General features: G+C 34.8%; 4 protein-coding genes across 4 annotated transcripts; all 4 read right to left on the bottom strand.

The window, feature by feature from the left end:
* Positions 1 to 14: 14 nt before the first annotated feature.
* On the bottom strand, positions 15 to 1,661 carry ptgdsb.2 (prostaglandin D2 synthase b, tandem duplicate 2). Its single transcript, XM_056450244.1, has 6 exons — positions 1,496 to 1,661; positions 1,271 to 1,410; positions 1,102 to 1,181; positions 894 to 1,007; positions 493 to 594; positions 15 to 393 (listed from the first exon to the last, which is right to left on the bottom strand). The coding sequence occupies exons 1-6, from the start codon at positions 1,589 to 1,591 to the stop codon at positions 371 to 373; spliced, it is 555 nt and encodes a 184-aa protein (XP_056306219.1). The 5' UTR covers positions 1,592 to 1,661; the 3' UTR covers positions 15 to 370.
* A 2,193-nt stretch (positions 1,662 to 3,854) lies between these two features.
* Positions 3,855 to 5,786, bottom strand: ptgdsb.1 (prostaglandin D2 synthase b, tandem duplicate 1). The gene is made up of 6 exons (XM_056450791.1): positions 5,622 to 5,786; positions 5,394 to 5,533; positions 5,229 to 5,308; positions 5,035 to 5,148; positions 4,393 to 4,494; positions 3,855 to 4,288 (listed from the first exon to the last, which is right to left on the bottom strand). The coding sequence occupies exons 1-6, from the start codon at positions 5,715 to 5,717 to the stop codon at positions 4,266 to 4,268; spliced, it is 555 nt and encodes a 184-aa protein (XP_056306766.1). The 5' UTR covers positions 5,718 to 5,786; the 3' UTR covers positions 3,855 to 4,265.
* A 1,992-nt stretch (positions 5,787 to 7,778) lies between these two features.
* Positions 7,779 to 14,699, bottom strand: c8g (complement component 8, gamma polypeptide). Its single transcript, XM_056450729.1, has 7 exons — positions 14,452 to 14,699; positions 11,564 to 11,700; positions 9,905 to 9,975; positions 8,881 to 8,988; positions 8,625 to 8,726; positions 8,510 to 8,539; positions 7,779 to 7,879 (listed from the first exon to the last, which is right to left on the bottom strand). The coding sequence occupies exons 1-7, from the start codon at positions 14,620 to 14,622 to the stop codon at positions 7,869 to 7,871; spliced, it is 630 nt and encodes a 209-aa protein (XP_056306704.1). The 5' UTR covers positions 14,623 to 14,699; the 3' UTR covers positions 7,779 to 7,868.
* Positions 14,700 to 16,530: 1,831 nt separating this feature from the next.
* msrb2 (methionine sulfoxide reductase B2) lies at positions 16,531 to 25,756 on the bottom strand. The gene is made up of 5 exons (XM_056450939.1): positions 25,380 to 25,756; positions 24,345 to 24,442; positions 24,188 to 24,264; positions 19,308 to 19,455; positions 16,531 to 19,230 (listed from the first exon to the last, which is right to left on the bottom strand). Exons 1-5 carry the CDS (start codon positions 25,504 to 25,506, stop codon positions 19,126 to 19,128), a joined length of 555 nt encoding a protein of 184 aa, XP_056306914.1. The 5' UTR covers positions 25,507 to 25,756; the 3' UTR covers positions 16,531 to 19,125.
* Between the last annotated feature and the right edge of the window lie 70 nt (positions 25,757 to 25,826).

Raw genomic sequence — 25,826 nt, 5'->3', positions numbered from 1 at the left:
TGAATCACACAACATTAGTTTTTTGTGAACCAATTTAATCTATTGGCAGTAAACAAAACCAACAAAGAGAAAACAGTAGGAATTCTTACAGGTGGTGTGCTATAATGGTGATCAGACATGTTAGCTAACATTGGCACCTAAAAACAAGACGCATCATAAAGAATTGAGTTCAAAACACATCATTTCGGTGTGGAATGACTTTGCCATTCTCTTCCCTCTGCTTGAGATTGTGCAGACTGTTTAAGGCCCAAAGAAAAACAATATAAAGTGAAAGAGACCAAAACCAAGCCGACAATAAATTCAGATCTGTTTTTCGGCTGAAATGACTGGAACCGCCTGAAGCTGTCTTTGTCTTCGCTTGATGAGGCGATTATGCGGTAACTGAGCATTCTCCTGTAGAACACAATTCACAGTCCAAAGTTAATTATAAATTTCACATTATCAGTTTTTTTTATTATTATTAAATTTACTATGAAAAATCATAAAACATACTGCCTGGTGGAAGTAGAAGAATGTTTTCATCAAGGATGCCAGTGTCCCGACAGAACTGCCTGAACTTCTCCTTCAAGTCATCAGCAATTTCTGGAGTGCGACCTGTGACAAAAATCCCAAGGAAGCGATGTTTTTGTAAAACCATCTTCAAGTTTAGACTTGGTTAGAGCCATGTTTTTGATTTTAGAACCATTATATAACCATTTATAAACAAACAAACTTTTTTTTTTTTAATCATGGTAGCGCACACATGGTTGATATTATTATGGTTTTACTAGACAAACATTTGTATAAAACCATGTTTAATTTACTATGGTTGATTTTTGTAAGGCAACACATTAATGAATTCCAACCATTTACGTTAAGAGGCTACTTATATTGTCTACAAAAGATGTCCTTACTGAGGAGTTTGTTGAGGATATCAGATTCTCCTGCTTTGGTTTTGATGACATGCATAACGGCGTACTTGTCAAATTGGGCATCAACCACGCGCAAATCATTGTCATTTTTCCAACCTGAAAAAAAAATTGCATTCGTATTTTAGCCCAAATAAAGCGTGTTAACTATTAGATGAAAAATCTGAAAAAAGAAGAAAGAAAGCAATCTTACGCTGGCTGAAGAAAACAAATCTTCCAGGGGTCTCGGTTTTCTTGGCGAGGTTTGTCATTGTCCAGCAGGTACCATCACTCCTAACATACAAATGACCAAAGGTATTAATCAAAAGGTAATTCATCAAAACTTACTTCCTTTGACACCAATGAACCTTATTTTTGGTTACTTTGGTTTATTGCAATTGAGTTCAAGGTCTCCGTCCTCGGTGGGCACCAGCATGGCAGTTCCCATCTTCATGTCAACCTTTTTACTTGCAAACCATTTTGCGTTTGTAGCAATGCCAACCAGATACCACTTTCCTCCCATCTGAAGAAAACATATTAGCACAATTAACCAAAGAGCCCTTCAGTTAAACGCATGGTGTAAATGCTCGTATATTTGAGTAATTTACCTTTTGCAGGTCGAAGTCAGTCATAGGCATGACATCAGCCGAGGCGAAAACTGCACAGAGCAGAAGGCACAGCATCTTCACTACGACACTCGTCATGGTTGCAGAAGAGTTGCTTCTCTCTCTGTTTGCAGTTCACAAGGTAGAATTGGGTGTGTGGAGGAGACGAATGGCAGCCCCTTTTTATCCTCAGACTGAGCCCCCAAAAGCCGAGTCCCTCCCTACTTGCAGACCCAGCAGGAATGATAATTACAGTCGTTACACAACTGCCAACACGCACGTGTGTTTTCTTCCAGATATGCTGTATGTGGGTGCTTTTTATGCTTTATATATCCATATTTGACCTTCACAACACGTTTAATAATTCTCTTGAGTTCACTCTGGTTACATTTACTTGATAATCAAAAAATAATTGAAAACAAAAGCATACACTTCAGTCGCAACTGGGTGCTCAGCCAATCAAAAAATACGCAAATACACTCGCCGGCCACTTTATTAGGTACACCTGTACAACTGCTCGTAACGCACATTTCTAATCAGCCAATCACATGCAGCAACGCAATGCATTTAGGCATTAAGACATGGTCAAGACGATCTGCTGCAGTTCAAACCGAGCATCAGAATGGGGATGAAAGGTGATTTAAGTGACTTTAAACGTGGCATGGTTGTTGGTGCCAGACAGGCTGATCTGAGTATTGCTGATCTACTGGGATTTTCGTGCACACCTGTCTCTAGGGTTTACAGAGAATGGTCCGAAAAAAAGAGAAAATATCCAGTGAGCAGCAGTTCTGTGGGCGCAAATGCCTTGTTGATGCCATAGGTCAGAGGAGAATGGCCAGACTGGTTCCAGCGGATAGAAAGACAACAGTAACTCAAATAACCTCTTGTTTTAACCGAGGTATGCAGAAGAGAATCTCTGAAAGCACAACACATCCAACCTTGTGGTGGATGGGCTACATCAGCAGAAGACCACACCGGGTGCCACTCCTGTAAGCTAAGAACAGGAGGCTACAATTCGCTCAGGCTCACCAAAATTAGACAATAGAAGATTGGAAAAACGTTGCCTGGTCTGATGAGTCTCGATTTCTGCTGCGACATTCTGGGTCAGAATTTGGCATCAATAACATGAAAGCATGGATCCATCCTGCCTTGTATCATTTCAGGCTGGTGGTGGCCAGGTAATGGTGTGGGGGATATTTTATTGGCAGACTTTGGGCCCATTAGTACCTATTGAGTATTGTGTCAATGCCAAAGCCAACCTAAGTATTGTTGCTGACCATGTCCATCCTTTTATGACCACAGTGTACCCATCTTCTGATGGTTACTTTCAGCAGGATAACACGCCATGCCATAAAGCGTGAATCATCTCAGACTGGTTTCTTAGACATGGCAATGAGTTCACTGTAATCAAATGGCCTCCACAGTCACCAGCTCTTAATCCAATAGAGCATCTTTGGGATGTGGTGGAACGGGAGATTCGCATCATGGATGTGCAGCCCACAAATCTGCAGCAACTGCATGATGCTATAATTTCAATATAAACCAAAATCTCTGAGGAATGTTTCTAGTAAGGTACTAGTAAGGTGTACCTAATAAAATGGCCGGTGAGTGTATATTTGTATAGGCAACGACAGCAAACGCTTCACATTTATTCACTTAAAAACTCTGAGTGTTTAATGTTTCCAGCACACCGGTCCTTCATCTTTACTCTAACTCTTGTCGCCTTTTCGTATTTATTTAAATTTATCTGATAAATGCAGTAAACCACTTTAAAAGGGTAATTCCTGTGATGACAACTGAATGTTGAAAACGCTTGTGATCATGAGACTGAAAACTGGCATAATGCCAGCTGGAAATTTATCTTTGCCTTCACATGATTTACATTTTAATTGTTAAAATGGAAAGCATCATAAATGATACTTCATCTATCAGTACAGTTCCTACTGTTTTTTAATCAAATGAATGCAGCTCCAACCTCAGTCTGTGAATATAGCCTTCAGTTTTAAATAGAGAGTTCACTCAAAACTGAACATTTACTCCCCCTTAAGTGATTACAAACATTGAGTCCAGGTTTGGGGCTTAAATGCATGGAGCTAATGCTTTATTCAGTTTGTTGTAAAGTGGTCTGTTTATTGTAAACTCACCCTTAAAATAATATTTATTATTGAGAAATTATGGAAAAGTTTGATTGATTTTTGACACAGATACAGAAAATGTATCATTTGAAATAAACAGATTCTAAAAGAAGTTATGTGTGTATGAAATATTCGTACATATAAACATAATAAACAGTAATTGTGAATTACTATTATTATTTTCATTATGAAATGGAGAATTGGAAGAAATCACACCAACATTAGACTTTTGTAAACCAATTTAATCAATCAGCAGTAAACAAAACCATCAAAGATCAAATGAAGCACAGCTTATAAAAGTCTTACAGGTGGTGTGCCATAATGGTAATCAGACATGTTAGCTAACATTGGCACTTAAAAACATGACACATCAATCTAGAACATGATAAATTGAGTTCAAAACACATCATTTTTGGTAAGGAAATACTTTGCCATTCTCTCCCCTCTGCTTTTGATTACTCTGTAGTTGCAAAGTGGTCTATCAATAGGAGCACACCACGACTGTGTTCAAGGCACAAAGAATGTTTCCATACAAAGTGAAAGAGACCAAAACCAAGCCGACAGTAAATTCAGATCTGTTTTTTGGCTGAAATGAGTGGACCGGCTGAAGCTGTCTTTGTCTTTGCTTGACGAGGCGCTTATTCGGCAACTGAGCATTCTCCTGTAGGACACAAGTTCACAGTCCAAAAGTGAATTATCAGGTTTTTTGTTTAAAAAGATTTATACATTACAAACAACTTTAGGATTAAAATAATTTAAATATACCGTTTTGTGGAAGCATGACAATGTTTTCCTCAAGGATGCCAGTGTCCATACAAAACTGCCTGAACTTCTCCTTCAAGTCATCGACCATTTCTGGAGTGCGACCTGTGACACATTCACTGTTTAGCATTGAAAGCATTTTAGCCTTTCGCAATTAGCAAGCTCCGATCACTAGTGGACGATATAAGTTTCAGATTAATTTCAGATTTAATTTTCTTGACAAAATAGTTTCAACATATCAGAAAAGGCCTGACAGTTAAATGTCAGTGTTTGGTGAGAGAAAGTTTGCACTGTGATGGAGATTGATTGAGATTTGGGTGTCACCTGGTGGAAAAGTTTGGTATAACTCCAAATGTCAAATTTTGACTATAACTTGGTTAGAATCATAGCTTTGATTTTATTGCAATATTTATTGTTGTATAACCACAGTTGTGCAACGAATATCATGGATAAACTATAGCGATTGCAGAAAAACATGCACATTGATTTGTGGTTATGCTACATGACGTAACAAAACATGTTTGTTTATTTTTTGTTAGTGTGTTAGTAGTGTTTAAGTGCGGTTAGTGTTTGTAATAGAAATTTTTAAATAATTATAACAATCTACGTTAAAAGGTTAATCTATTGTTACAGAAATGTCCTTACTGTAGAGTTTGTTGAGGATCTCAGATACTCCTCCTTTGGTCTTGATGGTATGAAAAATAGCGTACTCGTCAAATTTGGCGTCAACCACGCGCATGTCATTGTCATTTCCCCAACCTAATAAATGTAATACACATTTTAGCCAAATTAACGAAAATACAGTAAAGTAATCTAACCAAAAATCTTTCAGTCCTTACGCTGGCTGTAGAAGACAAATCTTCCAGGAGTCTCGGTTTTCTTGGCGAGGTAAGTCATCCTCCAGCAGGAACCATCACTCCTGACAAACAAATGAAACAATTTAAGTTATTATCTTATTAAAACTCTTTACATTTTACACTGTAATGAAGCTAATTTAGATTTACTTCAGGTTAGAGTAACTGAGGTCAAGGTCTCCCTCCTGGGTGGGCACCAGCATGGCAGTTCCCATCTTCATGTCATCCTTATGACTGACAAACCATTTTGCGTTTGTAGCAAAGCCAACCAGATACCACTTTCCTTCCACCTGAAGAAAAATTATTAGCACAATTAGCTCACTTAGATGCCTTCAGTTAAACGCATGGTGTATATGCTTGTATATTTGAGTTATTTACCTTTTGCAGGTCGAAGTCAGTCATAGGCATGACATCAGCCGAGGCGAAAACTGCACAGAGCAGAAGGCACAGCATCTTTACTACGACACTCGTCATGGTTGCAGAAGTGTTGCTTCTCTCTCCGTTTGCAGTTCACAAGGCAGAGTCGGGTGTGTGCTGAAGACGAACGGCAGCCCCTGTTTTATCCTCAGACTGAGCCCCCCAAAGCCGAGTCCCTCCCTACTTGCAGACCCAGCAGGAATGATAATTACAGTCGTTACACAACTGCCAACACGCACGTGTGGTTTTTTTCCAGGTAAATATGCGTGTTTGATGGTTTTTATGACCCTCATACCGATGTCCCTATTTGGCCTTCATATGTGACAAGTGGCTCGTGCTTACTCTGGGATGTATGTTTTTAAAAAACAGTATTATATTAGTTATGTAATGTAATATATATTAGATGTATAGGCTATATAATTTAATGCAACATGCAGCTTCAGTCAGTGTTCATATTTGATGCTCATTTAATAATTGTGATAAAACTACACTAAGGTCACCTTTGTTAAAATTAAATAATGTGTTAAGTAAAAATGTTGTTCATTTTTCACAATATTTGAGTTTAGATGCAAAAACCTCCAAATGCTGTTTGATATTTTCTTCAAACTCTCGTGTGCATAAGCTCAGAAATGTTACTTCTATTGTGACACATACGTTCTTTTTATTGTCTTTAAAGTAAAAAAAAACTTGAACATAAACATAGGAGGCTGTGAAAAATGCTAATTTTAGAAGCATATCTCTGATGGCATTTCGAGGTTTTTGCATCTGAACTCTTCATATATAAAACTTTCTTAATGTTAATGCAAATGTACATCTTATCATTGTTTGTCTAATTATTTCTCAATATCAGTCAGTGCATGTTAACTAATGTGGATAACAAATTAATATTGCATATTGTCAGCAACTCTTTAACTTAAACTAAAACCACTAAAAACATATTGTTGTTCGTAAAATTAAATACACAGAAACAAATGCATTGATGCTAGCAATATTTCTCATTAGTTTAACTCAATGTTATAAAATAAGTATAATTAAAAATAAAAAAAATTTACATTTTAAAAAGACAAAATAAGAATTATGTAATGGTTTGCATTTTGCAAAAATGATTTTTGCAGTGATGCCTGCCTCAGACTACTCTTTTTGTGTGTGTGTGTGTGTGTGTGTGTGTTGGAGAGGGGTCTGGCTGCAGACTCGGTGCCGATGCAATCTGAGCTGCATGCAATGCTTTTGAATGGGCTCACCTAACCCCACCCCTAACCCTACTCACACAGTGATGTCACAAGCTCCATTGAATGCACTGTGTCGGACATTGCATCTCTGAGATATGCAGTCTCAGCTTGCATCATAAAGGCTGCATCAAGATACTACTGGAGAGTTGGGGCGTGGGGAGTATGGGGGTTAAGCAGGGGGCGGCTTTCAGAGCAGACCTAAGAACTTTTTTCCTAGTATGAAGAACATTTTATGAACCATTTTCTACTTTATGAAAAATGTACACTTGTATGATTCCATGACTGTTTAAAGCACTGAATGTAACCATCCATAGCAATTATTTTACTATTATTATTGTATTCATTTATTATTGTGTAGAAAAAAGATCAGTGTAGATCATAGATGATGTTTATGAAACTAAGTAGAAGAAATCTGCAGCAAATTAAAAAGCATCTAATGTATCTAAATCAGTCTTAGTTTATCTAAACATGCACTTCCATCTTACAGCCTTTTATTTTCACCTCAGAAAGTTGTACAGAGTCAGTTTAGTGCTGCAGAAACTCATTTCAAGTTCAACAAAGTTCATTTCTGTGTTTGATATTTTTCCATAAGAAAATGATTTCCTCAGGATACTGTTTTTGGAATGTTGGAAGTGCATCATGTTTACCCTGTTGTGTTGTGTAACTCTAAACGGGTGGGCAGGCAGAGTCCTGTTCTGACAGTTACATCACAAACCACACCAATTATACCAAGATGCCTTTACCTTGTTTTATAAGCTCTGTTTTGTTCCATAAAAATGGCTTGAGGATAAACACAATTTTCCATGCATTACCAAGGATGCAACCATATCAAAGATTATAGCGGTGCACCTAGCAAATTAGTGCTAATGCTGAAAAACTCATAAAACAGTGAAATGACAAAATAATTTTATTTTTGTACTCTTGGCGGGCTGCTTTCTCACATTGCTCAGGATCTATCAAAGATGTTGGCCAGTCAGTCTTAGGTCAGATCTGGGGGAAAAAGCAATTATAGAATTGTTAGGTTGTTGTTCGGCAAAAATAGACATTATGCAAAATTACTGTTTTGTTACAAAACCAAATTCTGAGGTTGTGCAAGTTTTGTAACATGTGCCTTTACGAAAGATAACGTGATGCACACGTGGATTGATTGGCTCTTTTTGCAGGATGTAAAAGTTCTTTCAGCCAATCAGTAATTGTTGCTGACACAGAGGGGACAGAAAATGCTGTTGAGTAATCGGATTCATTTAATGAGTCGGTTCGTTTATATGATTCATTTGAATCATTTAACAGAACACCTCGCGCGGATTGTATTGTACATATTGTCGAAGAGTTAAGTAGGCTAGTATTAGCCTAATGTTCAATCAAACAATTTTTTCTATTTTGTATAACGTTTGCACTATACAAAATGGTCTGCATTATTCTGAAATATTTGCATACGCGAGACGAATCGGTTCTTTTAAATCATTTAAAAGAATTGCTACAATATAACGATAAATTCGCAGATGTTAGGCTTACTACACAAAGTTAACAGCTATTTATTTACTTTATCATTTCTTGATGTCGTTCTTGAAACAAATAATAACCTCCAATTTATTTATCGGAGGTAAAACAAGGTCTTACCTAGAACTTTTTCTGCTGACTCACAGAAACCTGCAAAAAAGGAATCGAGAGTCAAAAGTGTTCATTACTATTTTAATATAGGCTAGGCCTACGAGTTAATTATGAACAATCTCACCGTAGTCAGGAAACTGGAAAACTACGTCCAATCCCAAATTTAATGTCTTCGCTCGATCCTCAAATTTATCCACTATATTATCAGGTACTTCACCGGACCGACCTTTCAACAGAAATTATTATTTGCATTAATCAATTCACTTACTTCAGGCTACTCTTTTTATACGGCAAATCATAATGGAAACCCAATAAACACATATAAAAAGATGCAATTATGGCACCACGAGTGAAAAGTTTAAAATAGACAAAACACCTACCATACAGTTTCATAGTAATTTTCTCTGCTCTCTTAAAAACCAGCATAGCATAGGAGCTGTAGTCCGTCTCGAGCACCATTACGTCCACATTTTCAGACGGTCTCTTGCCTGCACAAGAACAGAATGAAAAGACATGTACAGCAGCCCTAAAGGATATTCACACTTATCATATTTGAATGCTGGAAATATACTGAAAAAACTTTACGCTACTAGAAAATCTTACAAGCAATTTTCATTAAGCCAAACCATATTTAAATACAAAATTAATAGTCCTCCTGTGAAATATTAATTCATTTACAAATGTTTCCGAAGTGTTGATAACCGAGAGAAGATTTTTAAACATAATAATAATAATAATAATAATAATAATAATAATAATCATCATCATCATCATCATCATAATAATAATATTTTTTTACCATGGTAACGGTGCATACTATTTTTTCGACTTATTTTGCAAGATACTATTCAGCTTTAATTGCAATTTAAAGGCTTAACTTGGTTATTATAAATGGAAAATGGGGTTGTTCTGTATCCAATTGAAAAAATTCTTAAGAGGCTAATAATATTGACCTTAATTTTTTTTTATTAAAAAGCTGCTTTTATTCCAGACAAACTAAAAGAAATAAGACTTTCAACAGCAGAAAAATAAATATTATGAAATACTGTGAAAATGTATTTGCTCTGTTAAACAGCACTTTGTAAATAGAATAACAATTTCAAAGGAGGGCTAAAAATTTAACTTCAACTGTATGTATTTATTAATTTATTCATTCATTATTGATAAATACACTCTTAAAAATAAAGGTGCAAAAGCTGTCTCTGGGATAACACCTTTTTAAAAAAGTTTGGATTTAAATTGGCTCTTTAAAGCTACAGATTAGAGCAAAAGTAGACGTTATGACTAATCAATTTGCACTTTTATTTCAGAGAGTGTACATATACCGTCAGTTACATCCTAGGTCAGAAAATATTTAATAACCAAGAACAACCATAGATTTAGTGGGCCTTCGTCTGCACATGCCTTTGAGGAAGAGCTGCCCAGGGGTTTTCGTTTTCATGTAGTTCTGCTTGATCTCCCAGCACACGAAATTGCTTACATTTGGAAAGAGCACAATAAACAGAAGGAGAATATGCATATCAAAGAAAGAAACCTATAGTTATTTACATGTTATACTTAAAAAAAAATGTAATTGTTTTTGCATCTGAACTCTTCATATATATATATATATATATATATATATATATATATATATATATATATATATATATATATATATATATATATATATATATCAGAATCAGAATCAGAAGGAGCTTTATTGCCAGGTATGTTCACACATACGAGGAATTTGTTTTTGTGACAGAGCTTCTACAGTACATTTTACAGAGACAGGACAAAAAACAGATAATAAATATATATATATATATATATATATATATATATATATATATATATATATATATATATATATATATATATATATATATATATATATATATATACATACAACATTTTTGTAATATATTATAATATATAATATGATTATACTTAATGTTATTAGATGTTAAATGATATGAAATGTCTTGAAGAAAAGGGGTAAAAGTATCAAGATGTTATGATTAATCAATAGAGTACTATGTTATCAATACAGTATTATGTTCTCATATTATTTGTTCTAAATATGCCTGACAAGATGCATTAGTATTATTATAACTAACCATATAAATAACTATTATAACAGTGAATGATGTTTTTATTCTTAAATCATGTCAAAATGATTACTACAATTAAAAAGCACACAGTCTAACTTAAGGTAGAATAATGCAACATTTATAAAAAAAAAGTCAGAATAATGCACATGTAAAATTAATTTGACAAAGCAAGTCTAAAAATACATCCTTTTTTGAATGCATCATGTAAAATAATATAATTTAATGTTTAAATGTTTAATTTTAATAATATTAATTTCAATGGTAATTCATTCATTCATTCATTTTCTGTTTGGGCTTAGTCCCTTTATTAATCCAGGGTCGCCACAGCGGAATGAACCGCCAACTTATCCAATCATGTTTTTATGCAGCGGATGCCCTTCCAGCCGCAACCCATCTCTGGGAAACAATCGTAATTCAGATTAAGTCGAATATTAATACAAATAAAACAATAGTAGGCTAATTAATTAAAATAACAGATTATTTTAGAAATAATACAATTAAAACATACTATATATTTGTTAGCATTTGTTTTTGTTACATTTGTTAGATATATTTCCAAGCATTAAAAAATGGCATGTCAAATAAGTCTGACAAAGCAAGTTGTATCTTGACTCTCCGGTGCTTTTGCTTGCGTCAGCTGTAATGATATGATGGTCTGCAACAGTTGCCAAAGGGAACTTTTTTGAGGTTGTGTAAGAACTCATGGTCTACTTGTGCAATTTTGTCCTCTAATATGATGCACAGTCATCATATTTTTATATTATATTGATTATTTGAAATCTTATTTATTATTTTATGTACGTATTTATTTTTGAGCAGCAAAAATCTTATGTTATCTGCCATAACCAAGGTGTAATAAAAGGCTAATATTTGTAGAAATCGAACTATATAATTAAAAATATAAAGAACTAAACCATCAGCTCGCAGTGAGTAAAACGCTCCCCCTGGTGGCTGAAGCAGGACTCACAGTTTCCTCACGGTGCTCACAGTCACAGTGTCCGCAGTGATGGTCCAGGTGAGGCTCGTGCTCTCCAGTTTAAAGCCGCTCTCCAGGAGATTCTTACACCGAGAAGCCACAGTGAGCAGGTGCCACTTGCCACTCATCTAGAGAGCGAGATTTTAATCAAACATACCGACACGTGTAAATCATTCTGTCATTCATGTGCGTGCATTTATAAAGAAGTATTAATGCTTTATTTTGAAACAACACCAGGCAAGATGAATGACCTAGTATGGCAAGCCGTTTTTACATTTAATACAAATGTCACCTCACTTTTTGAAAGAAAAACGATTGGACATTTTATATAGCCAGTGGTGTAAAGTAACTAATTACAAATACTCAAATTACTGTAAGTGAGTAGTTTTTCTCAGGAATTGTAATTTACTGAATAATTTTTTAAATGTGTATTTTACTTTCCCTTAAATTTTTTTAGAATTATGTTTTTAGGGGTTTTCACCTTTAATGACAGGACAGTGGAGATTTACAGACAGGAAAGTATGGGGAGCAGAGAGAGGGGAAGGATCAGCAAAGGACCTTGAGCTGGGAATCAAACTCAGGTCGCCACGCACACCTGGGTGCTATATGTCAACGCACTAACCACAAGGCTATTGGCACAAACCTTTAAGTACATTTTTAGTGCCGTATTAGTACTTTTACTCCACTACTTTCCTTTAACCTGCTGTCACTTCCTTTATTTTTTCTTGTCTATGAAAATTAGAAAAACCAGTCCTGTGATTTCTGTCCAATCAAATCGCACATAGAAGGTAAATCGCCTCATAATGTACTACCTCAAGACATGGGCGATTTATATAACTGTTTGGAAGTATTAAAAGTGTCCAAGATGTTCAAAATCTTTACATGTATTGATCCAGAGACTGTTTAGATAGATGCATTTCAACATTCAGATGTGAAAATAAAGATTCACATTTAAGAGCAAGGGGCGTCCTCTGGTGGTTTGGCGGTATGGATTGGGTATAGGCCTACGGGTTGCCACCCTTCATGGACAGATTAAAAATACAGGAGAAATATGAGAAAATACCTTTACAAGATGATAGTGGGATAGAATTGTAAAATACGGGAGAATCCCGAGGAAAAATGGGAGGGTTGACAGGTATGCATATGTATAAATTGTCAAGATAGGTTACGTTTGTGTTTATGTATTTTTTAAAATGTACTTAAAAAGTAATAGTTAAGGGGGTAACCCAGTTGTACCCAAATCTTTCTAAATGGTTTCATGCATGTAGCCTTGTTAAAAGTGCTCTATATAAAACATGTTCTGCATTTTTTTCCCAGGATTGTTTTTTTTTAAAATCGTATTTGAATATTTATGATTGGTGGGCAAATATGTTCCCTTCAATGTAAAATTTAAATAGGAGGAGAACATGTGTGTTCAAGATGAAGAGCAGGGGGTTGTGTGAAGTCGGGGTGATTGTGTGTGTTCAAGACCAGGAAAAAAAAAATCCTCCATTTTCTTAAAACACAGACCCTGGCACATTTGAAAATCCGTTCTTTAAAAAAAAGGGTTTCAGTGACCTGATACTGCATTTTGTGTAGACAAACAGTCAAACTGCATTGAAAAACGCTGCTGTTTTGAGAACACCCATGTTTGTGGGGACAGCAGAGACTTAAGGCTGTGACTGAAGTTCTTATTCAGTGATTCTGCTTATTAACAGTAGGAGTTCATCATTCTCTGATCAATCAGAACTCTCATCCAGTGTTATTTTGATCTGAGGATGATGTTGATAAATATTTCTGGGAAAATAAATGTTTAGTAACATGATAATTGCCTTTATTTGGGAAGGTTTGCCTCCATTTGGCTTCCTGGAATTATGGATAGGAAGTTGAAAGCCTCTTGTGACAGAAAGAAAATCAATTCCTTTTAATTTCTTTTATTTGGTTGTTTGCTTGCATGTCATTGAGAAATTAAACACGGATAACATTTAGAAAATTATTTCTAAAAGGAAAATGACAACTATAAACTTCAACAACTCAATTGACTCCAATGGAATGTTTTTTCAACCAATGGTGGCTCATGGACCTTCTCACTATAGTTTACGGTGGTTTTGCTTGGTACACAATTTCTGAAAATAAGACTTTGTGCATTTAAACATTATCTAAGATTATTTAAATTAACTGTGAAGCACTTCTTGGAACTATTTGAGTTTATATTAATCACGTGAGGATCGAACATTTTGGACTTTTCTTTGGCTGCATCTGATATCACTTGATTGGGCGGGCGGCGATCGCAAAGTAAGGGAGGATGTTTGCCGATCGCAAAGTGAGGGCAAAGGGGCAGTGGCTCTAGCCACCCGGCCACCCCCTGTGCACGGCCCTGATGTGACCTACCCTCATCAGTTGCGTTGATTTACTCCTATTCATGAATTCTCAAGGGGGCTTTATGAGATAGCGTAGTGTCCATTGGATGCACAATTCCAAATTTCACGGGAAGTAGGTCATCCGGGTACTTCTCGCATACTGTTTTTTGAATATCATGAATTTGGACATACTAATCGACTCACATACTGTTTTAATGTACTATATAGTATGGAGTCACCAGAGAATTTGTCATTCATGAGAGCAGGCAAATTGTTATATTGACTGAAATGATCAAAACAAGTTGTTTTCCCCCAGTGGATTAATTGTTCACTTTAAGACTAACAATGTTCTCTAGCAAAATACACTTTGTAAAATTGAATTTCATGTGGACTTCAAAAATAGCTACAAGTAGCATGAAAAATAAACCTAAATGTTAAACTGGCTTGCCACAGGGCTTTAATTATGAATATCGTTCTTTTATTTCAAGGTGCCAAAACAAATTAACTTGATTGCCGTGTCATGAAGGATGTCGACATTACCTGATCAATGTTGATGTTCTGACCTGGAGCCAGTGTTTCGACAGCTTTCTGTGTCTCGGTTTTCTTTGGCTTCGGAGGTTCTGGTTTATATCGCGCTCTTCGTGTCTCTGCAGGTTCCCAGAAACTGAGACACGCGAGCACAAAGAACAAATACAGCCAGAAGCGAATCATCACAACAATTTTTACTAAGAAATAATTTCCTTAGCGAAGAAGATTGCTTGTAAGTGTCTGTCCAGTTTCCACACACAGATTAGGATGATGACCCTCAGCTCAGGTTTATCATTAACTCATCAACAAAACCAAACAAATAGCCCACATACTGGTGGATTTATGGCAATGTTTACTTTATTACAATTATTTACATTGTTTTTTCATAAAGTGTGTATGCTTAATTTAATATAAGACCTATTATAATAAAATATATGTTAAGAAGAAATTTCATCACGAGTTTCATTATCAAGTTTAGAGAATAAAACAAATATATATGTATACACAAACACATAACGTTGTCATTTACCCCCTATTTGCATTAAAATAACACAAATGTTTATATTCATTTTTGAGACAGCACAATACCAATATTTTACCTTCAGGAACGTTTTGAAACCCATATTAGAAAAAAAACGTTTGATACTGTGACCAGTTGTCATTTTCAGAGAAAAAACCTTTAAAGAATAAAATAAATATTAACATTTTGCTAAAACCTGCATAGTCAGTGTCATTTTAATGAATTATTTTTCATAGATTTATATTTTAATATCATATAGTTGTAATATAAGTTATAACATCATAACTTAATAATAATAACTATATTATATAAGTATTAACATTTTATAAAAATCTATTAGGGCAGCGCAGTGGCACAGTAGGTAGTGCTGTCGCCTCACAGCAAGAAGGTCGCTGGTTCGAGTCTCGGCTGGGTCAGTTGCCGTTTCTCTGTGGAGTTTGCATGTTCTCCCTGCGTTCGCGTGGGTTTCCTCAGGGTGCTCCGGTTTCCCCCACAGTCCAAAGACATGCGGTACAGGTGAATTGGGTAGGCTAAATTGTCCATAGTGAATGAGTGTGAATGAGTGTTTGTGGATGTTTCCCAGAGATGGGTTGCGGTTGGAAAGGCATCCACTGCATAAAACAAATGCTGGATAAATTGGCGGTTCATTCCGCTGTGGCGACCCCAGATTAATAAAGGGACTAAGCTGACAAGAAAATGAATGATTGAAAAATCTAATATTTTAATATACATCCTTTACACACCTACTTTTGTCATGTGCGTTCTCAAATTTGTAATGTCTCAGCAATTATTGTGCAGTGCCACTCAAACACAAAATATATTATGCAATAAATAATCAGACCTTTTTGAAGTGGTACATGATGGATGTTTAATTAAACATTTGTGTGTAAGTAAAGTAAACATTGTAAACTAACTGCACGCTCAGACCAAAGATGATAACTATAACAATATACTGTGTGTAGACTTATACATTTTATAAGTCTACACACATCAACTTGGAATAATTGAAATCACTTTCAGAGATTTTTCCAGTTTATGAATGAACACTGACATAATCAGAATCCACCCTGCTATAAAGAGTTCAAGCATGTAAAAATCTAATGACAAAACTGCAGCCCACTGTAATTTTTAATAAATTTTTATATCATTGTTTTCTTTTTATTAAATTGTGTCATTCATGCTTTGTGGCACTGTAGTTACCTTTCTCAGATACGCTGTTAAACAATTTTGTGTGTGTGTATATATATATATATATATATATATATATTTCAATTTTTCTCAAAGTTTGAATGATGTGATTCTCCTCATAGCTGGATAATTTGGTTAAAATATTATTAATAATAACAGCAAAGACGTAATTACATATAAGAAGATCCCTATTAGATGTGTCAATATTAAATGATACAATAAATCACGATAATGACCATGCATAACATTGTTATTATGAGTATAAGGATGCACAATATATCGTTTCAGCATCGATATTGCAATGTGCTCATTCACAATAGTCATATTACAGCATTAGCAATGTTGAGTTGGCATTATTATAGTCAATAATAATAGATCAGGAGTGAAGAATGCACAGTGTTTATTTACATTACATTTGATTATTCAATAATAGGGCCAGGACAAGATATTGATGCTGATTTATTGTGATAATTCCACCAGTGTTACATTATTGATGTAGCCAAGTATTAATATTTATGTAAAGGTACAAAAGATCTGGGACTAAGCTGAAAAGAAAATGAATGAGCGCACAAAAGATCTGAACTAATTCATTAGCCTTCCACTGCTACCATTTACCACTTAGGCGACAGTACATGAGGTGGCGCTTCTCATCGGGCCAGATCAAACATGTCAATGTTGCAATTCTACAAAATATATGTGCTGTTAATAAAATACATCTTATACATTTTTGATGCACCCCCCCCACTCATTTATAAATATCATCCTGATACATTGTGGATGGTTAATATTGTGATCTATCATAATCGGAGGCAAAATATAATGATAATATCGTATCGTACCTTATTACTGTACCTGAATATCTGACTACTTATTTCACTTTGATCTTTGCTCAATCTTATTTATTTACAGTTGCAATTTCTTTGATTCACTCCTTTACACAATTATTCCAATAAATCCAAGTTAATAATTTCATTCCAATTAGAGCTATTCAAGTGATCTGGCGAAATTGTGTTAATATCGCAATATATATCGCCGGGGAAAAAAAATCCCAATGTTAGATTTTTCCAGCATCGTGTAGCCATAATCATGGCACTTCAAAATACAGTGAATAATATTAAACTATAATAATATTAAATTATATATATTATATAAACCATTTGTATGGCTTTTCAGTACATTCAAAGTTTTGTAGTGGCAGTAGAGTTCAAAACTAATTAGATTAATTATTTGAAAATAAAAACAATTTGATATGTTAACATTGTATGTTTTGGATGTCTCCTTTGTCTGTCACACCCATTACAGGTCTTTAAGTCTCTGCTAATGAACTGATAATCTGAATCACGTGTGTTTGTTTAAGGAGACTTGAAAAATGTGCAGTGCTAGTGGTCCTCCAGGAACATAATTGAGAAACACTTTTCTAAGCCAGGGGTTCCCAAACTTTTCAGCCCGCGACCCCCATAATAACAATGCCAGTGTCTCACGACACCCAATATTCTTTGAGGTGGTTATGAATATATAAACCTTGCACACAATGGGAAACACATACCAAAAAAAGTCTATTCATCATTTTATTTTGGAGAAGGCCACTCGGAGATCATCCTCCATGTTCAGTTGTGGCCTGTATTTTAAAGTATGTGAGTTCCATAAAGGTGTCAGAAAGTTTAATTTGGTGCCATAAAATCAATGTGCTGCATCTGACGCTATCAACATAGGCTCATTCTGAAAACATAGCCCCATATACGTTTCTGGAGATCGCAAATTATGTAGCCAGAGCTACATATGGCTGCAATTTGTCTTTCAAACGAACGCTATGGGGTGGTATAATGCCGTTCCTTTTCTTGCTAACCAGCTGACTGCTTACCTGCAAGTGAATGGCTTTCTCGCTGTTACCTGTTTGTCCGGTAGCTCGACGCGTATGTCGGTTGACTTGAGATGCAGAGTGGAGTTGACCACAATGACTGGATTTGAGTCTGGTGATGAACGGTTCCAGAAAGCAGATAAGACAAAAATGGAAGCCAAAAAATAAAATAAACAAGTAAATAACAGGGTGAGAATGTAGTAAAATCTGAAAACGTGGTAAATATCAGCGGGCTTTTCTTTTTATGGATTGCTTCAAAACACTGCGTTGAGTTTAGGGAAGTGGGTGGGCGGGTCAATAGGTGCTTTTCAAAATACTATTGGTTGGGTTTAGGGAAGGGGAGGGTATGGAGATTGGCCGGTTGGTTGGTCGGTCAGTCAGTCAACAGTGGCCTCTGGTGGATTTACATGAGAAGAGCAGCCATAAATGGTACTCGCAGAGAAATTTGAGATCTGATAAAGCGTACACAGTGGCGGTGGATTCTTGAAAACAAAAACTGCAAAAAAACGTAGCTCCTGGGACATATTTGGCGCTCTTCAGAAATGTATATAGAGGTACGTAATCAGAATGAGCCTTGGTTGAACGCTATTGCTACGTCTTTAATATAAAGTAATCACCCCAGGGGTCGCAAAAAAAAAAAAAATCGAAAGGCTGATGGCTTTTTATTTGCATGTTATTCTTTTATGTTTATTATTAACATTTTACATTGTTAACATTCAACCAATTTGGAAATCGGCAAGCAAGTTGTCTCGCAACCCCAACTTTGGCAACCACTGCTGTAAGCCATGCCTGGAAATGAATAGTTCTGTTTTTAATTGTACATGTTAAAGTAACCTTTTTTGCAGCAATGTTAATATCGTATCGTATATTATAATGAAAGACAAATAAATTTAACAGTGCTTAATTCCTGTTGGAAAAATTAATGGGAAAAATAAATATGGAGACCAAAAAGTGGGCAGTCAATATAAACTCTATGGTTTGTTGGTGTGGATGCTAATATAGTTATTGTTATAGTTATCATTTTTGGAGTGAACAGGCTCGACTCACAGCACAGAACAATGGACATTTGTTATTCCAATGCTATTTGTTTTCGTTATTTGCATTACTGGATTTGTTGGCATTACTTTTCTCTGGGTTTAAAGTTTAGTGCTACACTGTTGATGCAGAATCGCTGTCCGGTCGGATCGGGACCATCCTCAAAGACATGTCCAAGGTGGGCATCACACTATAAAATCAAATCAAATGTTATTCTGGGAATCTGAAATAAAAACTGACTATATAATTAATACAAATGAGACTCACATGTTTGCAGATGACCTCAGTTCCTGTGCTGCCAAGCGAGTTATCAGGGCGGCGCACAATGTTGGCATGACTCTCATCTTTTTCCCAAGTCCCATGAGCCTCACAGAATGACGGCCAGCCAGTTCCTGCGTCATATTTCGCTTCTGAGCTGTCGGAGTCAAAGGCAGATTCATATTTATTTAGTTTTGATTTATTATGATTTGCAATTATGCAGTCACACTTTACATTATGGTTTCATTAATGGTAATATCAACTAACATCAACAAATAACCATCAATGCTTTTATTACATAAAGTTGTTCGTTGTTACAGTGCAACTTACTGTAACTTACAGTGCATTTACTAATGTTAACAAGCACAACTGGATCGTAATAACGAATTAGTAACTGTTGAACTATGATTAATAAATGCTGTACAAGTATTGGTCATTCTTTTGCTGGGTTCACTCAAACGTGTCACTTGCTCCAATTTCTCATGGGATGTTTTTTACAATTGCGTGGGTATTAATTCACCCTTTTTTCCGCATTTGCATTGACTTTGTATTTAACTTACTCATGCAAATAATTAATTCCAACCCTGGCTCATTCTAAAAACGTACTGCTATATACATTTCTGGAAAATGCCAAATATGTCCCAGAAGGTTTTTTTTTGCACTTTTTGTTTTCGCGAATCCACCAGAGGTTGATGTGTACGCTTTTTGCGATCTCAAATTTCTCCACCAGAGGCCGCTGTCGACTGATTGACTGACTGAATGACTGACCGATCAACTGACCCACCCTCCTCCTTCCCTAAACCCAACCAATAGTGTTTTCAAAAGCACCAATTGACCCTCTCACCCACTTTCCTAAACCCAACCGACAGTTTTCAAATGCAATCCAGAAAAAGAAAAGCCCTCGTCAGATTTTTTAGCACATTTTCAGATTTTACCACATTCTCACACTGTTATTTACTTGTTTATTTTATTTTTTGGCTTCTGTTTTTGTCTTACCCACTTTATGGAACCGTTATTTGTCTCAAACCCTATTGTCGTGGTCAACTCCTCCCTGCGTCTCAAGTCCGCCGATGTACATGACGAGCTACCGAACAAACTGGTAACAGCGGGAAAGCTGTGCTTACAGAGGTAAGCAGTCAGCTGGTAAGTGAGAAAAGGAACGACGTCATATCACCCTGTAGCGTTCGTTTTAAAAGATGAAATGCAGCCATGCAAACTTCTGGTTACATAATTCACGATGTTCAGAAACGTATATAGGGCTACGTTTTCAGAATGAGGCTATGTTGGTATGGACGGCAGTGTTTACTGGTCACATTTTTTCAGCGTAACCGGTCACATTTTTATTTTTAGTTCATATTTTTTACTTTTTATTTTTCTTTCCACTAAAAACCAAATGTCATTTTAATCTGTATAAGGCACTGAGATAAACCCTATTTCACCAAGGTCCACTCAATGTGAAAGTAACCCTATGTTTCAAGAGTTGTATGGTTAAATACAGTGTAATTAATATCGATAACTGAAATATGAAGTAAAAAAAGATTTATATTATTTTTAAAAAGTATTTGAGGTCAAATGGTTGCTCTTGATAAACTACTGGTTGCTTTCTGTTGCTATATTTTTACAAAAGAGAACAAAAGCAGTAATAACAATAACGTCCGGTAAATGAAAATGACATCAAGCATTTACTGTAAGTCTGTCCTGGTGATAAGGATAGGGTTGCTCTTGCTGCTCAGAAGTTATTGCATAAACTGCAATGTAAAATCCACACTAGAGGCTTAGTAACTATTAGCTAGTTTGTAACTAAATTTGTACTTGCAATGTTCAGATGCACCACATGTTCTTAGAGGGTTAGCTCACCCAAAAATAAAATGTAGGTTATTATATAGACCTTCATTCATCTTCTGAACACACATGAGAATATTTTAGATCTATGAGCTCCCTCATCCTCCAGACAGTCCAGAGACATTGATTCAAAGTCCAGAAAAGATTCAAACTTAAGAATCGAGATTGAACATTGTCACAATATTATCACAACATAATCCCTGAATGATTTTTTTGTCTCTCAACCTAAGTGTTCGTGTTCAATATAGCAAGATTACAGCCAAAAAAGCCTATTTTCTGACTGGCTACTTGGGCATACCTCCACTTTTCATGTGGAAAAATAAGTTACAGACCATGGAACCCTGCAGTTTTTTTTTTTTTTTTTGTAAATGATTTTGTATTATGGAGCTATTTTCTATCAGTGTAAAAACAGTTTTTTTATTATTTATTTATTGTTTTACAATGTAACAATCAGCACAATTAACAAAAGGAATATTCAGCATTAAATAGCATCAGAGTATACAAATATAAAAACATATACATTATCAAATTCAGTAACAGAAATCAAATAACATCATGAGTGGTCAGTGTGGTAACATACAGGCAGTAGGCACAGGTCAAATGGTTCATGAAGGGTCCAGAAAAAATTACAGGTTTCTAAAAAATATGTGTGTTTTGTTTTTTAAACTATATGTTATATATTTCAAATGCAGTGTATCATTTATAATATTTTCATAGTTCAAATGTTCAAGGGTGTTCCTTTTTAACAGAATACATTTTCTAGATACATAAGAAATCAGTCTTGTAGTCTTGTGATATTTCTTTCCCAGGACTATCACGGAAAACTTATCACGTACAGTATCCCAAAACCTATTCAGCTTTTCACACATTCAAAAAATATGCATAATGGTGCCTTTATGTTTCTTACATCTGTTGCATGAAAGCGATGCACCATGAAATATCCTACTGAGGCAAACTGGGGTCAATTATATCCTTTTTATAAATGTGTAATTTTGTTTAATTGTTTTGTTACTAGAAAATGAAAAAAAAATTACTACCAAGATCTTTTTTCCCATAAGTTTCACATATTTTTAACTAGTTTAAAAAAGAATCAGCTTGATCTCTTAAGATTGCATATATCTGGGATATCTTTCCCTTTTTTCTAGAATGTTTTCAAATTTAGATAGTTCTAGTGAAATGTGACCCTTTGCTAGGAGGAAATCATTTAAAAGGTGCCTAAAGCTTCCAAAATTTGACAAAATGTGGGATCCAGTCTTTTATTTTCTAACCATAAGGACTAATCATTTTGTTTAATTTCTGATTTTTTTTTTTAACATGTATTTCAGTGTCTTTGTAGGTCATACTTGTCTTCGTCTTTGTATTTGTCTTTTTTCATGCTTTATTTTACATTTTGTACAGATTATTGTTATATGAAGGGTTTCTTTGTCTGTTCTTTGTTTTTTCATGTTTGCAATAATCATAGAGGTAGCAGTGTGACGCGTAAGCATCATATTGCCCATAGTAAACATGCACAAAGTCTTTTATACAGTTTTTTAGCACACAAAATGGTCTTATATGATTACAGTTGAACCACTGAAGTCATATGGAATGTATTGACAATGTTTTAGTTGGTTTTCTGGACGTCTCAGACCATTGCTGTCTATGAAGGAGCTCTTAGATTTAATTTAAAAAATCTTAATCCAAAACACTCTGAGATTTGGAAGGACATCTGAATAATTAAAATATGCAAAAAACTGTGAGCAGATGTAGTTGAAGGAAGTGAGAACTTGTGGTTGTCGAATATCAATCACAAACTCATCAATGTAATCTAATCTTGCTCTTTTAGTTATTCATGCATGGGCAGAGGCTTCCGTAAATATTTAGTTGAAATGTACAGTTACATTTAAACAAAGTTCAATGGTGCAACAAAAAAACTATTTAGCAGTGCTTAAGTTGTAAGTTAGTGTCTCTCTGTGTTGTAATTAGGCTAAAAATTAGCTTGTACACTGCTGGTCCAGAGTAGAAAAGAACAGGAAGTTGTCTGTGGACAACTTCAAACTTTTGTTCTTGTCAAAAAGCCACACCTATATCTGTATTTCTTGTTTCTGACATTTTTCACAATAGATGTTAGGGGGGTTTTAGATTACTTGTGGACAAAAACTGACAGTATTAAAGATTTACATTGCTTCTTTTGTTGCCCTTCAGCTGACAATAACAACAAAAAGCTGCACAATGAGGCATTTTATGTCAGTATTTTCTATTTTGAGTTTTGTTGCATTAAAAATGTTTTACTTAGCACCAGCTCACTCATGCAACAATTTTATGTTTATATATAAAATTATTAAACCCCCTTTGATTTTTTTTTCTTTTTAAAAATTTACCAAATGATGTTTAACAGAGCAAGGAAATGTTCACAGTATATCTGATAATATTTTTTCTTCTGAAGAAAGTCTTATTTGTTTTATTTCAGCTAGAATAAAGCAGCTTTTATTTTCTTAAAACCATTTACCAAATTATTAGCCCATTTAAGCTATATATTTTTTCGATAGTCTACAGAACAAACCATCGTTATACAATAACTTGCCTAATGACCCTAACCTCCCTAGTTAACATAATTAACCTAGTTAAGCCTTTAAGTGTCTCTTTAAAATGAATACTAGTGTCTTGAAAAATATAGGGTAAAATATTATTTACTCTCATCATGACAAAGATAAAAGAAATCAGTTATTAGAAATGAGTTATTAAAACTATTATGTTTAGAAATGTGTTTAATAACTGTTCTCCGTTAAACAGAAATTGGGGGAAAAATAAACAGGGGGGCTAAGAAATAGAGGGTTTAATAATTCTGATCGAAACTGCATATATATATATATATATATATATATATATATATATATATATATATATATATATATATATAAATCTTTCATGGGTTTTCAACATATTCAGTAACAGACTTTATGGTACTTACCGTTATTAATTATCAGTAAAAAAAAAAATCACAATGTCTTTAAAGTGGAATTGCACAATTTGAATTTCATTCAGACTTAGGGTTTTAAAAAACTTACCTAAAAAGAGGCGAGTCACAGCAAACACAGTGATACATGCCCACCTCATTGTGATTCAAGTAGATGCCACTGAACGGCTAAAAATAAAGAAGTACTTACTCAAAGAGATGAACGTATAAACAACATATTTGAGCTATACAATCTTTATTTAACTCACCACCTCAGTGCCCTTTTCTCTTGTAACAACATATTGTTCTGGAGATAGTTTTCTCTGCCAGTCTGTGGACTGGTCATAACGTGTCAATGACTGCAAACCTGCAGGAACAGCCAAGAGTCATAAATGAAGTAAATCATCACATATTTTGTGATACACTAATTAACATATGATGCTTATGATTTGTAAAACTTCAATTTCTTTCAAACTTCAGTCTTTCCCAACTTTTTATAATGAAAATGTTTCAAACCAATGATATGATTTTAATAGTAATGTTTCCCCTTTGATTTCATATGGCATATTCAATTATTTGTAGTGTACCTATAACACTTGTAATCTTTAGTGGCATCATACATCATAGCAAGTGTCATAATTATATAAAAACGCTTTTTTTTTAAATTATGAAACCTCTAGAAAATGTATCCCTGAATTTATGATTTATAGTTTGAGTAAAACCTAAAATATTTGTTTTATTCTGTAAACTACTTATGACATTTCTTTCAAATTTAAAATGCAAATACGGCTAACATGCGGTCATTTAGACTATTAAAACTGCATTAAATTAATCTTGTTTATCTTGATTTATAAATAACAAAATATTAATGTTAATTTCAAATGAGATACAAAACTAATATTTAGTGAATATTGATTTTCTCTTAATTTGTTGAATAGATGTTCAACAGACATAGATAGATAGATAGATAGATAGATAGATAGATAGATAGATAGATAGATAGATAGATAGATAGATAGATAGATAGATAGATATTTGTTTTATTTAATTGTAATAACTTTTCTTTTTTTGACTTGCATTTGAAACAGTTTATTTTTCAGGCCTTGTGCACTGCATTTGTGTATTCAGGTCATGCATGTTCTAAACGGCATGACTACAGTACTGCACTTTGCACCGACTCACCAGATAACGAAATGTAATTGCAAAACGTAAATTCCACAACCAGAAAAAAAATACAAACAGCAGAAAGACTGCCTGATGGTAATACAATTTTAAAACAAATATAAATTAAAATAATCACCTACCCGTAGATGAAGAAATCGATCGAATCCCAGCGAATATCCTCTTCTGAGGTAAAACTGATTTGACAGTCGCTCCTTTGGAAACGATAGTGGAGAGGCGAACTAGAAACCGTGACATGCTTCTCGACATACTATTTCATACACTGGCGGGACTTTCTCCACTATTAGTTCAGATGGGCAACCCTATAGACTGAAAAGAATTGAGCTCAGTTGTCTTCATTCCACCCCTCACAGCTCGAGCAGCGGAAACCGGTCACAACTCACAGCTTTATGGGTCACGGTCGACTGACAACTGAAACAGATCAAACTTTGCACCTTTTGTCAATGGACTAACCGCTTATGAACTTCGAAGTTTTTACCTATGTGATTTTGGGGTACTTGTTTTCTGGCTTATCGGTATGTCTTCGCTATTATCATCAATGTAGACTTTGAACTTCATGAAACACAACT

Source organism: Danio aesculapii, chromosome 24, assembly GCF_903798145.1.
Source record: "Danio aesculapii chromosome 24, fDanAes4.1, whole genome shotgun sequence".
NCBI classification, from domain to species: domain Eukaryota; kingdom Metazoa; phylum Chordata; class Actinopteri; order Cypriniformes; family Danionidae; genus Danio; species Danio aesculapii.
This window is presented reverse-complemented; position numbering and strand designations above follow the sequence as displayed.